Below are 15,361 nucleotides of genomic sequence, written 5' to 3' on the forward strand. Positions count from 1 at the left end.
GCAAGCATTGTTAACCCCACTGCCGCGCATGGCTGGTCGACAATGCCGCAGTTTCAGCGGTGCTTCGGCTCCCGTTGGTATGTTTCAGCTGTCCTACGCCGACACTCACCCTATGTTTACGCGGAGAAACTTCCCAAACTTCTACCGGATTGTGCCGAACGCCCGTGACCTGGACGTGGCGCGCGTGGCGTTTCGTGCAGCAGCACGGTTGGAAGCGCGTGGGCACGCTGTGTCAAGACGACCCCCGCTACACTCTGGTAAGTTGCGTGGGCACGCTGCGTCAAGGCGATCACCGCTTCACTCGTAGATTGTCTGCCGTGTCCGTCAGGTTGCGTCTCAATGCCTGTCTGCCGTGTCTGTCGAGGTTGTGTCTCAAGCCGTGTCTGCCGTGTCTGTCGAGGTTTGTGTCTCAAGCCGTGTCTGTCGAGGTTGTGTCTCAAGCCGTGTCTGCCATGTCTGTGGAGGCTGTGTATGCTCGTCACCAACTGTGTCAGCGGATTGTAGGTTGCTTTGAATGTTACGTGTAATGAAAGAACAGGTTATCCGCATGTGTAAATTGGGTCCGCATATTCTAGAATGACTTGTAAGACATTACTACACCAACTTTGTCAGCATACTCGGCTGTAGCGCAATGCATTTACCTGCTTCAACGAATGACCACAAAGATGGCATGATCATGCAGGATGAAAGGAAAGGCAAAGCCACCACTGTGACTGAAAGTCAATCTCAGGCCTTCCTCACAAGCACAGAGTCGGAAGCATGCCCGTAGTTATCGTAAATACAGGGGAAATGTTCACTTGGTTAGCGAGTGCGGTATCATCACTCTCCAACAGATGATCATTTAGGTACATTAACCTGGCGAGCTGCGACCATCTGTCGACTTGGTGCTTGCCCATATTAATGAACTTCCCACACGTTTTTTTTTTGTGTGTGTGCTATTGTGCCACGTCAAATTCAATGCTAAGAAAAGACAATTTGATCGCGAAGTTGAGTGTGCCTAACCTAATCTACAAGTATACGACTTGTGTTCAAATCGAGCGACTTGGTCCAGCCTTGGTCCAGCCTTGGTCCAGCCTTGGCCCGGCCTTGGTTCAGTATTGGTTCAGTATGGGTTCGGCCGAGCCTGGCCCGGCCTGGGTGTCCCGCCTTATAGAAGCTCATTTCTTTGCAACCACTAGTCGAAAGTTCATGCAGTTTTCGGCGACAGGAAGTCCAATGTTTTTTCAGCCCAGTACGAGCGGTAATGTGTACTGCGTAAATTCTGCGGCATTTGTGTGCAAGCTCTGTGATAGGGTGAGATTTTTCCTGCAACCTTGCGATGCCACCAGGATTGCGCCTCTCCGGGAAGATTGACATAAAATATGCAAAATTTTCCAGTCACCAAAAGACGACGATTCCGGATCAAAACCGGGCCCAGATTTGGACCGTACGTCGCAGAGATATAGGACTAAAATGTGCTAAAGAAGGAGAAAACGGGTAATCGTCTGAATAAAAGTGTCAGTCGATGTGTGTAGTCATACATCCCCGTGCGCGAACCACACAATTTCCATTGTTCGGGCGTCTTTTGGCAGTGATGCCATACTTTGTCAGCCAGTGCAGATGAAGTGGTGACATCAAGCGCAAGGCGCGTATGCCACCCACAACACACCAAGGGACGTCAAAACTTTCCGGTCCAAGGCTCATAGTAATCGACCGGCAAGTGACCGGTGTCTCCTTTTCTTGAAACCATTCTCAAATGTCAGACGCTGTGGCCTCAACCGAGATAGATTGCCCTTATGCTACCTGCAGAAGCGTAATATCCTCATTAATTGTGGTCAATATGCAGTCCAAATAGTACTTTTGCAACACTTTAACCACAATTGCCATAGTAAACAACTGCAAATTCATTGCCCTATTTCATTAAAAGCACCGGGCCTGACCACACTCAAGAGTCTGACCGGACTCAGAGTCTGACCGGACCTCATAGCACGAATGTACTCAGTCTGATCGGACTCATAATCTGACCAGACTCATAGGCGGAACTCATAGCGCGACCAGACTCATAGACTGATTGGACTCATAGTTTTGATTGGACTCGCAGTCTGACTGGATTCATAGGCTGACCGGACTGATGGTGAGATTTGACACATGGTTCGACCAGACTCATGGGTCAGACAAGACTCATAGTTGGTGTTGGCACCAGAATGACACCTGAACGCCGCGTCAATGCATTTTCGTCTGGTGAATGTTAATATTGCAATTTCTCAACGTCGGTTCGTCTGGCGTGCACGAATGCAGTGAATACTCAGTACTCTCAGCACCTGGCAACGTAAAATTTGCACACGGCTCGGTCAGAAGGGCCGCATCATTGCAGTAAGCTTTGGACCACATCCGAATGGCGGAGCGCCGGCGGTGCGTGATACCTGTCTTATTGGTTTGACGTGGGAAGGGAAAAAATCACAAACTACTGAAATCCATCGAAATGCGTTTCGAACTCGATTCATCTCTAAGTAAGGGCGGGTTACAGCAAAACAAGATCAACACATCGTGACTCGGGAAAGAGTAGGCAATCTTAAAGATAAAAGCACGAAGTAATGTGCTCTGAGACCATGCGCTTATGTGCAAACAATGTGATGCGAATAAACCCTCAGCAGGAAAAATTCAGAAATATTGAGCGAGTTCTCCATATTTTTTGTCCCCAGCACCGTGATCACTTCATCGTGAATTTTTCCTGCGATCGACCTCAACCGAACTTATGTTTTATTGTGATTTTATTACGCATTATGTGAATGACACCGATATTTAGTGTTACATGAATATTGCGCTTGCTTGTAATTGCCTGATGGCGTCCTATGTGGGACAAAACGCTGCAAGTATTTGGAGATTTAATGCATGCCATTCAGGCACCTAAGAGAAGGTGAGCTATTAAGATCGAGAACTTGAAGAACAACATGCTACCCAACAATTATCCCGTCATTTACAACAACTTTTGCATAAAAGAAGACCTGTTGATCTCTTAGAGCAAAGATACATATATATGTCTATATACTTATATATATATATATATATATATATATATATATATTAGACGCAATAGCTTATTGGCAAGGACAGTGCTCGCTATTACTTATGTCTGAATTGGTCAACGTTTCCATACGCTAGGGAAAAATAATCAAGACATTGTTAGCATATTAGGCCCTTTATGGGTTTGAGACCCCGCTCCGCGCAATGCCTCTCACTGGCTTGAAATTTATGCAAACACTTATGACTTTACGTAGAGCTCAAGAGTAAGAAATAACAGAGCAAAACAGAAGTGCATGGAAGAAAATGGAACAAACAAGGACACGTCATCGCCCTCCGAGCAGTTTCAACCATGTGACATTTGCTGGCTTTGCTGCACCTTGCAACTCAACCAAAGCTTATTTTCATTTATCGCTTCAGCGGCAATATCGAAATGGCACTGCAGTGTCCCAGGGTTGTAAAGTGCCCCTGCTCGCAGCCTTTTAGTGTTCATCAACTGTGAGTGATGCCATGGTGGTTCGATGACCGACACTACGCTCTGCAGCACGGCCCCGCGCCCGACTTTAATGGTTCAAGGTGCCCTCTGTGTTGCGGGCAATAGCGGTCATCAGCTAGATATGTCCGGACCCGACAGGTTTAATCGAGTCCGAGCAAGTCGCCAAACTTCCGCATGCAGGGATTGGAGGCAAAATGTTTTAGTTGGTCATGACCGACAAGGTTACAGAGCTGATGACGTGATGAGCGGTCATGATGAGGTCATGCATGCTTGGCGGAAACGTTCCATGGAAGCCATCCGTCACAGATAATCGGTGTATTGTTTCGCGGTCAGGTCTGATGACGATAGATGCCTGCATAATAGAAACCATATACCATGTCTATCAGTCGTCGTCGACAACGGCGACATTACCTGGGGTTTGTGCTGCTTTCACCTTTTCATGTCCCAAAAGCAAGATGCGGTATTTTATAGCACACTCCAAAACTGGTCATTACTGGCAGAGTCTTGCTGTAAAGATATGGTGAATACACAAGTGAAAAGCGTTTGTATGTGACCGCACTATTTCGGACCTCGTTACGCATGTGACATTTATCTGAACACATGTCAGCGTTTTTAATAATCCGGTTGCAATTACAGTTTCATGAAGTAACACGAATAAGTATGTGCGCAAAGATTGGAATTAATTCATGATCCAATCAGATGAACACTGAGTGTAATCTCATCGTGCCACAAACTCGGATATAAATAGATCAACGCGCTCATACCAGAAGAGGCAGCATATATATATATATATATATATATATATATATATATATATATATATATATATATATATATATGTATATGGTCACGGCGCGCTTGCAGAACAACGGCTGAATGATCAAGCAAAAGAACATACACGTTCAGCCACAATGGTTTAAAACACGCACAGACAAATGGAAAATGTCACACACGCACATGTAAGTACATGGAGACGCTGAGATTCTTGAATTGAGCGAGGAATATGCTCTGCCCGAGATACCAAAATTGGAGTCAAAAGTGGAGTGTAACACGTATGTGGTTGTTCTCGGATGTGGGCGGGATCAGGTGGCGAAAAAAACTTTCCGCTGGAGGGATTTACCCCAATCCTGCCAAATGCCGCTGTGCAAGATCCAAGGGTGGATCTTGGTAAAAGGGTATGTAGGATGCCCTACACGAGGCACAAAAACTGGCATGCGGCAGTCGATTGGTAGTCTTTAGGGTAGAATATCCTTGTACTTGAAGAAGAAACCTGATGAGGATGAATTCAACAGAATAATTCTAGCATCTAAAAATGGGTGAGACTTGGATATAAAGCTGATCGGCTCACTTTCAGGCTTTAAGAACCTGAGTCACAGTACGAAAGAACAAATTTCCTTAAGTTTCGGAACATCAAAAGGCATGGGCAAGGAAAGTTGCCTAGAATCGAGGAACCTTCCAACCAATAAATGAATGGTAATCAAGGGGAAACTGTTGTTCCGGAAGAAAAAGAGAAAGAGAGAGAGAGAGAGAGAGAGAGAGAGAGAGAGAGAGAGAGAGAGAGAGAGAGAGAGAGAGAGAGAGAGAGAGAGAGAGAGAGAGAGAGAGAGAGAGAGAGAGAGAGAGAGAGAGAGAGAGAGAGAGAGAAGAGAGATAGAGAGAGAGAGAGAGAGATAGAGAGAGAGAGAGAGAAGTATGTGTGTATGTGTGTGTGTTGTCACACGGCACTAGTGCGGTAATTTTCAGGACCGAGGTCGTCACGTTTTCCTCCGCCTTAAAACCAAAAGTCGGGGGATAGAAATTTGGCAACGACCGAGCTCCTGAAATATTGTTCCTGCCTAGCGCCATAGCATTTACAACATGCGTCACCTGGTATCATGGAGGAGTAAAATGCCACATATCCATGTTATGCAGTTGAGTTTGCTTTTGAAAGTTGCAGCCTACCTGCAATTTTGTTCACCTTCCTAACTTTTGTACTTGACCGTCGTTTGTAGGTTTGTTCTAAGCTGTCACGTGGTCGATAGGGGAGGGAAGTTAATTTGACCGCCGCGGTTGTTGGAAATGATGGCTGAACGGTGCGGCATGGCGATGTGAAGCTGTGCTTGGCTGCACAAATTTGAAAAGCCAATCTTGCGATATAAAAAAATCAGGGCTACTAACCTGTAGTGGGTCTAAGTCAGGTCATGGTTGCTAGCAAAGACAATCCTGGTGGCCGATTCGAAGCTGATACGACGAAAGCCATTTAGACAAAGTCATGTAATTTGGAATAGGTTTTGGGGCAATAAGGCTATTGAAATAAGGATTACAACAAATTCTGTTCCCTAAAAGATTTGCGTGAACTTCCAGCATCCAATTTAAATTTGATTTGTTCAAACCGTACTTGACTCGAAGATCACGATCTAACGCTGCGAACTACTCCACAAAATGAGTTTACGTAGCGTTCCACCTACTCCGTGAATTAAAGTCTTTGTTGTCCTATTTGTCGCTACTATGTCCTGTTTCCGTAGCAGTACAGGCGATGAACAATAATATTCAATGGAATGCTTCACAGGAAATTAAGATGGACCTCCCTACAGTTATCATATGCCTGATATTCATTAATGCAGTCGACTTTTTTAACAAGGTTTTGGTCACGGTCCTTGCTCACACAATCGAGAAGTTCAAATAAGTCCACAAAAATTGCAAGGTCACACATTTTCTCTAATTAGTAGATATGCTCCTCAATACGTCACTGTTTGATTACGTCATCGCATTTTGCGCAACATCGATTGAGAGCCAAGTGACAGCCGTTACATCAGGAAATCGCGCTCACGAACGCCAGATATGAACACTTCGACAATTATATTTTTCATGGCCTTAATCGCCGCATGGCTAATGGACTGGCAGGATTTTAATAACGTTATTATGGTGTAATGGGAACCGGGGACCCTGAAATAGCCTCGCTGGAAATGTCCACATATCTTCGGGGGCGTGCAACTCAAAATTTCGGTGGGTCTGGGTTTTCTCAAGGTCAGGACTGTTGACTGCACTAACCGATCTTTAAGACGGTTATGTCAGCTTGAAATCCTATACAAATGCAGAATACTTCCTTTAACGTGGTGGCGAGCAGTATCTGCCTTACGAAGAAACTACGATTGCACAGCATAAAATTTAAATTAGCAATTTACGCGTTCAACCAGTATGCCACTTCCTGTACTTTTCACTTACTGTTAGATTAGACGTGTCTGATATAAACGGTAATACGAGTTTCTTCAAAATATTTCTGAATGGTTCAGGATTTCGATTTGAAGCAGTCGTTCTTGCGGGAGAACATCTCATTAGGCCCGCTCACTATAATGAAAGTAACATGTTTCACTTATCTTCCATTTTGCAACGGATACGTTCTCCACAATCTTTTCAACACTGTCAAAATGCTTATGTAATAAATATTGCGAAAACTTGAAGCATTGCTTAGAGAAAACGACTTGCAAACATGAGGCTGTTATCCCGCGAATTCAACGAAACATCACACCATGGTTTTGATCTCTCCTCTGTGGCCACTATGGCTTTAACTACAGCAGCTCCTTGCGAAGCGCAATGGCTTCGGAGAAGAGAGCATTACATGGTCTACAGTGACGCACTGGTTCAAATTCAGTCAATGCGCTTCTCGGTAACTGGCCATTGCCGCCAGCTGTCCCAGTCACACACTTTCATTTATACTGACGTCATCCACACTAGTAGAGTTGCCACTTTTAGTCCCCAGGTCTGCAATATGTGGGTAAAAACAGCTCAAAACGATGCCTCTAACCCGCAATAGCCGACAACAGCCCCAGCAAATTCTGCCGTCCGCCATGACGACGATGGTCGTGACAACTGCATTTGTTGCGGACTCGGTATACACTCCGGTGTCACTAAGAAGGAAGAAGTGCAGTGCTGTTACAAAGCGTTGACAGCGTATTTAGACTCGAAAATAATTGCCGTTTACATCCTTATTATGTCTTGACGGTGCTGCACTGGTATAACCCAGTGCTATTGTTAGACGTAACTGGACCTAATGTTTCAGCAGGGTATGTTTTTGAGCCATGCCCCAAAGATGGGACGCTTTTTCTAAAGGCGTATGATGTATCGTATCAACTGGTAACCTATATCACATCTCTTATTTATTTTTTACAGGTGTAACTCAAGTGGTTCAGAAACCAATTATCGCTCCCTGAAAAGGCGCTTTATAGCCGTGCAAATTTATTGAAAAGCATGCCATCTTTAGGTTGTCACTATCTCTAGGTCCACATGACCGTAACCACTGAGAAAGCAAAGATAAGAAATTAGCGGCGGTTTTGACACATCATTGAAGTATGATGAAAGACTCACTCAAACAGTGAACTGGACTGGCGACACCACTACAGCCAGGCATATGCTGTAGGCGCATGAGTTGTTTTAGTTCACCATGTGGTTTCCTTGAGTGAAATGGGGAGCCATGATGAGCGGGAAGGTCTGTTTGCGTAGTTTTGACAGCTGGTATCAACAATCATATCATCGCTCGCGAGGCTACGAGTAAAAACTGGCAAGGTGGGACACAGCTTGCCAACTGCAAGAGAAACAACCCCTTTAGATGGAGTGAGTGTCATGCCAGCGAGAGAGAGAGAGAGAGAGAAGAGGAGAGAGAGAGAGAGGAGAGAGAGAGGAGAGAGAGAGAAGAGAGAGAGAGAAGAGAGAGAGAGAGAGAGAGAGAGAATAGAGAGAGACAGAGAGACAGAGACATAGAGAGACAGAGACAGAGACAGAGACAGAGACAGAGACAGAGACAGACAGAGACAGAGACAGAACAGAGACGAGACAGGAGACAGAGACAGAGACAAGACAGAGACAGAACAGAGACAGAGACAGAGACAGAGACAGAGAGACAGAGCCAGAGACGAGACAGAGACAGAGACAGAGACAGAGACAGAGACAGAGACGAGACAGAGCAGACAGAGACTGAGACAGAGACAGAGACAGAGACAGAGACATAGACAAGCAGACAGAGACAAGACAGACAGAGACAGAGACAGAGACAGAGACAGAGACAGAGACAGAGACAGAGACAGAGACAGAGACAGAGACAGAGACAGAACAGACGAGACAGAGACATGACGAGACGAGATGACGCTCCGGGTTCAACATGTTGGAACCTGGAATTTACAGCATGTGCTCTGACCTGTTTTGATACTCTTCGCTACAAGACTCATGCCACGAAAATTTGAAAATTTCCGTGTGAGAGATATTTTCAAATTTCAGCAGCCACCCACCTCCCTTACCTCCGTGCTCTCGTGTCTGCGGAGAGGGAAGAGTAACGGAAGGTGAATGCACACACACAGCCGTGTAACCACACAATCCTCCCTAGCTAGCCAGCCTTTCAGCACTGCCGGAGTAACCGCAAACAAAACGTCTTCTGCGGTAGAGAGATGCCGATGGAAGTTGCCGGCAAACAGCGGAAAACTTGGCCGCTTACGGGCGTGGCGGCGGTGGCTCTGGCTCTGGCTCTGACTCTGGCTCTGGCTCGCCTGATTGTGTCGTCGCTGGCCGGGGCGCGGCGCGCTGTTGTGGTGGCGGGCTGTGCCGGCCGGGGCGTGCCGCCTGCGACGTGGCACGCTACCCGGCCGCCGGCCGGCCCCATTAATTGCTGCGCGCGCCCCGGCCAGTAAACAAACGGAGCCGTTGAAACTTGTCGGGAGAGCGTGCCGCCGGCAGCTCACGAGGGACGGCCGTCCGCCTGCCCCGAGGCGTTCCGGTGGGCGGGGTCGCGAACGCACGCAACTCAGCCCGGACGGCTGGAGGAACGCGAGGCCAGGTCAGCCTGTGCCACTGTGTTAGGAGGCTTGCCGACAGCTTTGGTGTAGGTGTCGAGGTTTAAGGTTGTAGATGTCGCGAGGTTCGTTCGCTTGGTGGCCGCTGGCTACGCCAGGCAATACGAAATGGTGCGCAACCTGCTGGCGAGCGATGCGTGAATGCCAGCGGCCACTTCTCTGACGACGTCGCAAGCGTCCACTGCATTCAAAGCTGACCCGAGTGGACCATTCCCGGAAAGCAATCATCTTCTCAAGATGGTACCAAGTTGGCTGAATAACAAATCAACGAGCCGTGGGAGTACGCGCCCGTGGCGGAGCCGGGCCGACCTGGCAGCCGCCCTCCCCAGGCAGCCGCCGCCGCCAGTGCCGCCGCGCGGCCAGCTGGAGAGGTCACTCCCTTCAGGACGGTCGTTCCGGTCGAGTGGCGCTCACGGCTCGGAGCAGAGGCGGGCGGTATAGAGCGGCCCGCTCGTCCCTGAACGTGTTCCTGCAATTGATGTCCTGTCGCCGGTTACATTTGCCGGCGAGGGATGACCTGCTCGAAATGAATATATGGTCGACAGGGCTCTTTCATTGATACCGGTCATAAATTGGGCGTCGGACGTCTGGGCCGACGGGCTCGCTCGGGCCGCCACTGACGTGTGCCCCTGCTGCAGGCGCACAACGACATGGTCGGCCTGCTTGACACCTTCTCCGTGGAAGTGGTGGAGATGCAGACGTTCGCCGGCAAGATCACCGACCAGCTGCAGAAGCTGAAGAGCAAGGACGTCCGAATAGTGTTGGGCAGCTTCGACGCCAGCTGGGCGCGCCGGATATTCTGTGAGGCGCGCCGCGAGGGCATGTTTGGTCGCCGCTACCAGTGGGTGCTGGTGGGCCTGTACGGCGAGAGCTGGTGGCTCGAGGACCAGTTCGCCGGCCCGGAGGCCGCCGAGCCCTGCACCGTGGCCGAGGTGCTGCATGCCCTGCCGGGCGCTGTGTTTGCCGACGTGCTTCACCTCAGCAACAACCAGCGCAAGACCGTCTCCGGCATGGTACGTCCCGCTGGCTGCACCGGGCGGCTGCCGGCCTGGTCGAGCGCGGACAGCTGTTGCGCAAACTGGCGCCAGCTGACTGTGTCATGCCGGGACGCAGGGGAATGTGACGGACTTTGTCGACGTCTTTATTTTTTCGAAAGGCATTGCTTTGCTGGTCTGGGGATAGAGTTGTGTTTGACTCGTTTTTTATCCGGCTCAGGACCGAGTCACAGATTTTGAGATCCCATCCAGCCATGGCTCATGGCGGGCCCATTTTTTTTATTCAGCTCGGTTCAGACCCATTGCTTGCATTGAATCACTTGACGCATGACTCGCGCCGCTTGCAAAATCAAAAATCCAACTCATGTTCGGTTTGTTGTTTTATAACTCAGTCGTATATATATATATATATATATATATATACTATATACCATGATATGTAAAATACATACGAATAGCTGAGCAGCAAGTTTATAGTTTGAACCTAGCATATGCAGTGCGGCAACGAATGTTTTTCCTGTAACCTGCTACCAACCAGCTCTCTCAAGTCTCAGTTCTAGGCCTGCAATTCTACCTGACACCTGCGAACTAGACTGCATAGAACCTGATAGTTGGCAGTCCGCACTTGCCAAGTGCCGTCCAAGTGCATTAACATGGTATTGACATTGGTATTGATGGCATGCCAACAATTCAACATTCGATTTAATTTCTTGCAATAGGGATCATCTACCATAAGTTACAAACATGTGATGACCTTACGTTACTTAAGTAATATGTATTACAAATTAGACTAACATTTCTTACAAAAGAGCGCAGCGAAAATCCAATTCATTCGCTCCTCGCTCCTCGACTTCCGGTCAGCAAGGAGCTGAATTGAACTGAAGAAACTGATAGAATAAGCTAAAGTTAGCGGTGACCGCCGTTTTCACCAGGGTGTTCCAAACTTACATCATCGGGTCACTCTACGAGGAGTGAGGAGTGAAAACAGACTTCCGCGCTGCGTGGAGATAAAAGTGCTGTGCGCCACTTTACCCGCATTCCAAGACTACTAAATTTGGAGGTCAGATTTGCACCCAAGTTGCGTGAAAAGGATTAGTTATGTTATCCCTTGTGGGTCGCCTGTGAGATACAGTGCGCGTGTGGGACTAATCGACCTCGCCACTATTGTTGTTTATTTCACATAGCTTCCGAAAAAGCATGCTTGCAGCTGACCAAGTAGTATGGAGCAATGTAGTGCGGGGTCAGTCATGGATTAATTCATTGCAGTGATAATTGACCTGAATGCATATGACCGCACTTAGATTTTCAAGGTAGCAGACGACCTTTCATTGATTCTAGCATACAATATAGGAATGAAGGATATCTGCACAATGCAATATACTCTGGTTCCTGGCTGAGATTCTGTAAAATTTAGCTCAGGATCAACAATATTGGGCTGGCTACTTATAAATTGCGGTAGAGAACTTCGTTGCTGATCTTGCAAAGCGTTTTATATTACTGCTGCATGCTGTTCATTTTAGCAATCTGAAATGGGCTGTTGATTTGTCTGGGGTGCTGGGTGTTTTTATGTTGCCATTTTCATTTGGGCCATATGACTCGCTGACACATAATCTTAAGACACCATCGGCTCACGATTCAGCTCATGAAATCTACGAAAAAGTGTTGCAGTTCATGACTTGACCCACCCCAAAACGACTAACTCATGAGCCGATCCATGATTCAGCTCGCGTCGAACACAATTCTGCTCGGCGAAGACTTGCAAACAGCGTGTGTATGATTTCCACCAGCATGACATATGTAATTGCACACACCTCTGTGGGATGTATGATGGAAAATCAAGTGTAATGAATGATGATGCATTTATACACCACAATAGATAACCCTGACTGTATGGCTGGTTACACGGGGACGCATTACTGTAAACAGTGTGATAAGAGATCGTGTCGACCAACCCCTCTTCAGAAATATGTTTCATTTGCCTTTGCTCGTGTTTCGGCAGCATACTGAATCTAAAACGAAATCCAGGGCAACTATTCCAATGCGCAGTTTATCAGACGGCAAAATGAAGAGTCCATTTCCTTATGTTGTCATGGAAGACAACCGATTTGTTTTGGAAATCGCTTCCTTGAATTTATGTCAGACATCATCACGAAGCCTTATTGAGGACATCCTCAATTTGTTTCTTCTTGGATACAGCTGTAGAATATGGCTCATCGAGTAAATCAAGGCAACCGACAGACTCCATTTCTGATCCATCACTGCGCCCCGTGCCGCCGACAAAAGAATGAGCCTTAGGGCTCTCAGCTATTAGGATATTCCTTGTGCATTGAGCGTTGTCATGCCTAAAGAATGAAATACGTTAGATCGAAGGAGATCCGCTGAAACCAGTTGCGGTAATTCTTCAAAATACGCAGATAACATACTGTAAAAGGCAACTGATAAAAGTGAAACGGTATCGTAACTGATCTTCGGCAATCGGTAAACGCTGCATGCGCCCCCTTCGATCACCAGCCAACACGCTTCAACAAGCCTCTAATATTTTCATTTCGTCTGCAGACGGCCAGCCAGTACTACGAGCAGTACAACCATGTGCGTGGGAACGCCTACTCACGTTTCCATGGCTACGCCTACGACGGCATCTGGGCCATAGCCTCCACCCTGCACCAGGTGAGCGGCCGACCGACCGCTGTCCCGCGGTACACGACCTTGCCAAGAGGCAGACATTGTGACTCATCATGATCAGCTCATCATCTCAGCATTCTAGCGCAGCGTGCACTACAGGTAACGGGCGAGATTACACTGGAGTGCGCTGTGTTCTGGGGAGTGGAGGGTGCCCTCCTTGTTCTGGATGCACGGACTCGCAATGCACAAGCTCGACAAGCTTTCGATATGTGAGCTTGATACATGATGCGTATGTCAGAAACGGCCGGGCGGTTTCCAGTTCCCACGTACCAGACACTGTTTCCGTAGAAGAGCACGCCTTGACCTCAGACAAAGGAGATGTTCGATTGTCTCTGAGAGTGCTGTTATCTCAGTCAGCCCTGCTTGAATAGCTCTCACCTCCGGCGACACGACTGCCTGGACTCGATTGGTCCCAGAGTGCTTGAGCTCTCGCTCTATAGAACAAAAACATTTCACTCGTCGCTTCGCACGGCCCACGTTACGCTCATCCACACAGAAGCGCCCGTGGAAACGGTGACATCTGAATCAGAGAACTTCCTATCTGAGGCCTTTGATCCTTGGAGAGACAAGCCATCACCCGCCCCGCCCGCTGCTCTCCGCCCTCGAACGCCCCCGCCGCCTCCAGACAGGGTCAGCTGGTGGCATGGCCATTCCGGCCCGCGCCGTCCGGCCGTTGCCAGGTAGCAGCAGGACGGCGCGTTCTGGCTGGGCTCGAGCTGACAGCGAATCGCAATCCCGGACGGCCCCGGGGACCGCGCCGCGCCGCTCCGGGCTCAGGCGACGGATCGAGGAGGCAGCCGACTTCTCGCCGTTACTGACGGCCCACTCAAGCATTAATGCACACGCTAATGGACAGCGAGCCATGCCATTGACTTGGCCGGAGTTTGGCGTCCGCTCGACGTACGTCTCGGAAAGTTGCACGTTGGAAGTACATTGTTGTGTGAAGCATTACTGGGCCGCTGCGCTTTGTTTAGGTCACGGTGGTCACTTCCAACTGAGGCCTCCGTGAGGGGTAGCGGACACAACTGTCTTATACTGATGCCTAAAATGTGCACCGGTAAAATTCGTCTTGACCGCAGCAAAATAAAGGCAACATTTTTTGGTTTTATTTCATTTTGTTTGTGCATGCATACTTACATTCTGTATCACTATTTGCGATCGCTCAATCATAATCTCGTTATCATGATAGCGTTTTGTAGAAGCACATCACGTGGCTCCATCGATTTGTAATCCCCCTTGTCCGTTTTCCGTTGCAGCGGTCCCAGGCCTGTCCGGGTCGTGCACGGCTCTCTCGTAAACAGATATTGTATACATCGCCGCACATCTCATTTTCTTGTACTTCGCGTTACTCATGGCTATAAAGACCTGTATGGATCGATCTATTACCCCTCGCTCTGAGAAACTGGTTACTGGTAGGTGTGGCGGCGGTGTTTCAGGCTGGTTGGCCAACCAGAATCAGCCACGCGACAATCTTCTATATTATAAATAGATGCAGTGTGTTCCAACTCATTCCAACGAGGAGAGGCCACACGCGAGCAACAATTTATAGCTTACGCGCGATGCATTGTCTGTACTAAACCTGACATGCCTGGTGCAGCATACACCAAGTGGTGCCGTTCTGAAGCCAAGGCCCACATAACAGTGATCCACAACGTTTAAGCACACAACCGTACTTGCACTGCGGCTCAGTCTGCTTGGACGGTATCCATGCAGGAATGTCTTTGAAACAGCGTCATCAACTCAAAGGTCATGAATGAATAACTGTTCGGACAATCATCCTCGTTTGATGCGTTAATTACACAACGCTTCGGCCAGTTGAATCTCCCTTCGTGGACAGATGTTATGAAGCACTGAGAAGAACTGGATGGTGCTTGGTTATCAGCCATGTAGGTGCCAATAATCCTAGTCATCTCCTTCAAATTGTTGGGATCCGAACCAGGCCTTCATGATTGCAAGCGCAGGGTTCTTCCAAATGAGCTAACAGGAGTGGGTAATGATTGTTCAGTTGGTAAGTAGCTCAGTTGGGGGCACACTGTACTGGCAATCAAAGACTGCTTGGACGGCATCGTGACGACTCCTGGTTTGAAGCCGAGCAATTCCAAGACAGTATTCGGCTTGTCACGCATAATAGCTGGCAAATAAACATCGTCCCAGACATTCTCAGGATTGTATAGCACCTGAAGACGGCCGTACAGTAACTGGCCGAAAGTTTGTGTATCTCGCACACAAGACAAGGATGATAGTCCGGGCAACCATTCCGTTCATGATAATATACCTCGTCTTAATGCGTCCGCAAAACTGTGACTCAAAAGTCGCCAGAGATATGAAAGCGTTGACTCACGTTCATGGTCCCGAAGGTAACTACTTAC

At 48.2% G+C, this 15,361-nt stretch overlaps 1 protein-coding gene across 1 annotated transcript; it reads left to right on the plus strand.

Annotated features, from left to right (window-relative positions):
* Positions 1 to 213: 213 nt before the first annotated feature.
* On the plus strand, positions 214 to 13,417 carry LOC119090902 (gamma-aminobutyric acid type B receptor subunit 2-like). The gene is made up of 4 exons (XM_037213631.1): positions 214 to 257; positions 9,954 to 10,328; positions 12,867 to 12,977; positions 13,409 to 13,417. The coding sequence occupies exons 2-4, from the start codon at positions 9,966 to 9,968 to the stop codon at positions 13,415 to 13,417; spliced, it is 483 nt and encodes a 160-aa protein (XP_037069526.1). The 5' UTR covers positions 214 to 257; positions 9,954 to 9,965.
* The last annotated feature ends 1,944 nt before the right edge of the window (positions 13,418 to 15,361 follow it).

Source organism: Pollicipes pollicipes, unplaced genomic scaffold (genome assembly GCF_011947565.3).
Source record: "Pollicipes pollicipes isolate AB1234 unplaced genomic scaffold, Ppol_2.1 Scaffold_3207;HRSCAF=3762_pilon_pilon_pilon, whole genome shotgun sequence".
NCBI classification, from domain to species: Eukaryota; Metazoa; Arthropoda; class Thecostraca; order Pollicipedomorpha; family Pollicipedidae; genus Pollicipes; species Pollicipes pollicipes.

Bases quoted from the DNA above. Each gene is read 5' to 3' on its own strand.
- LOC119090902 (XM_037213631.1), top strand. From the start codon at position 9,966: ATGGTCGGCCTGCTTGACACCTTCTCCGTGGAAGTGGTGGAGATGCAG. The intron at 10,329-12,866 runs GTACGTCCCGCT...TTTCGTCTGCAG, and splicing joins GCAAGACCGTCTCCGGCATG to ACGGCCAGCCAGTACTACGA.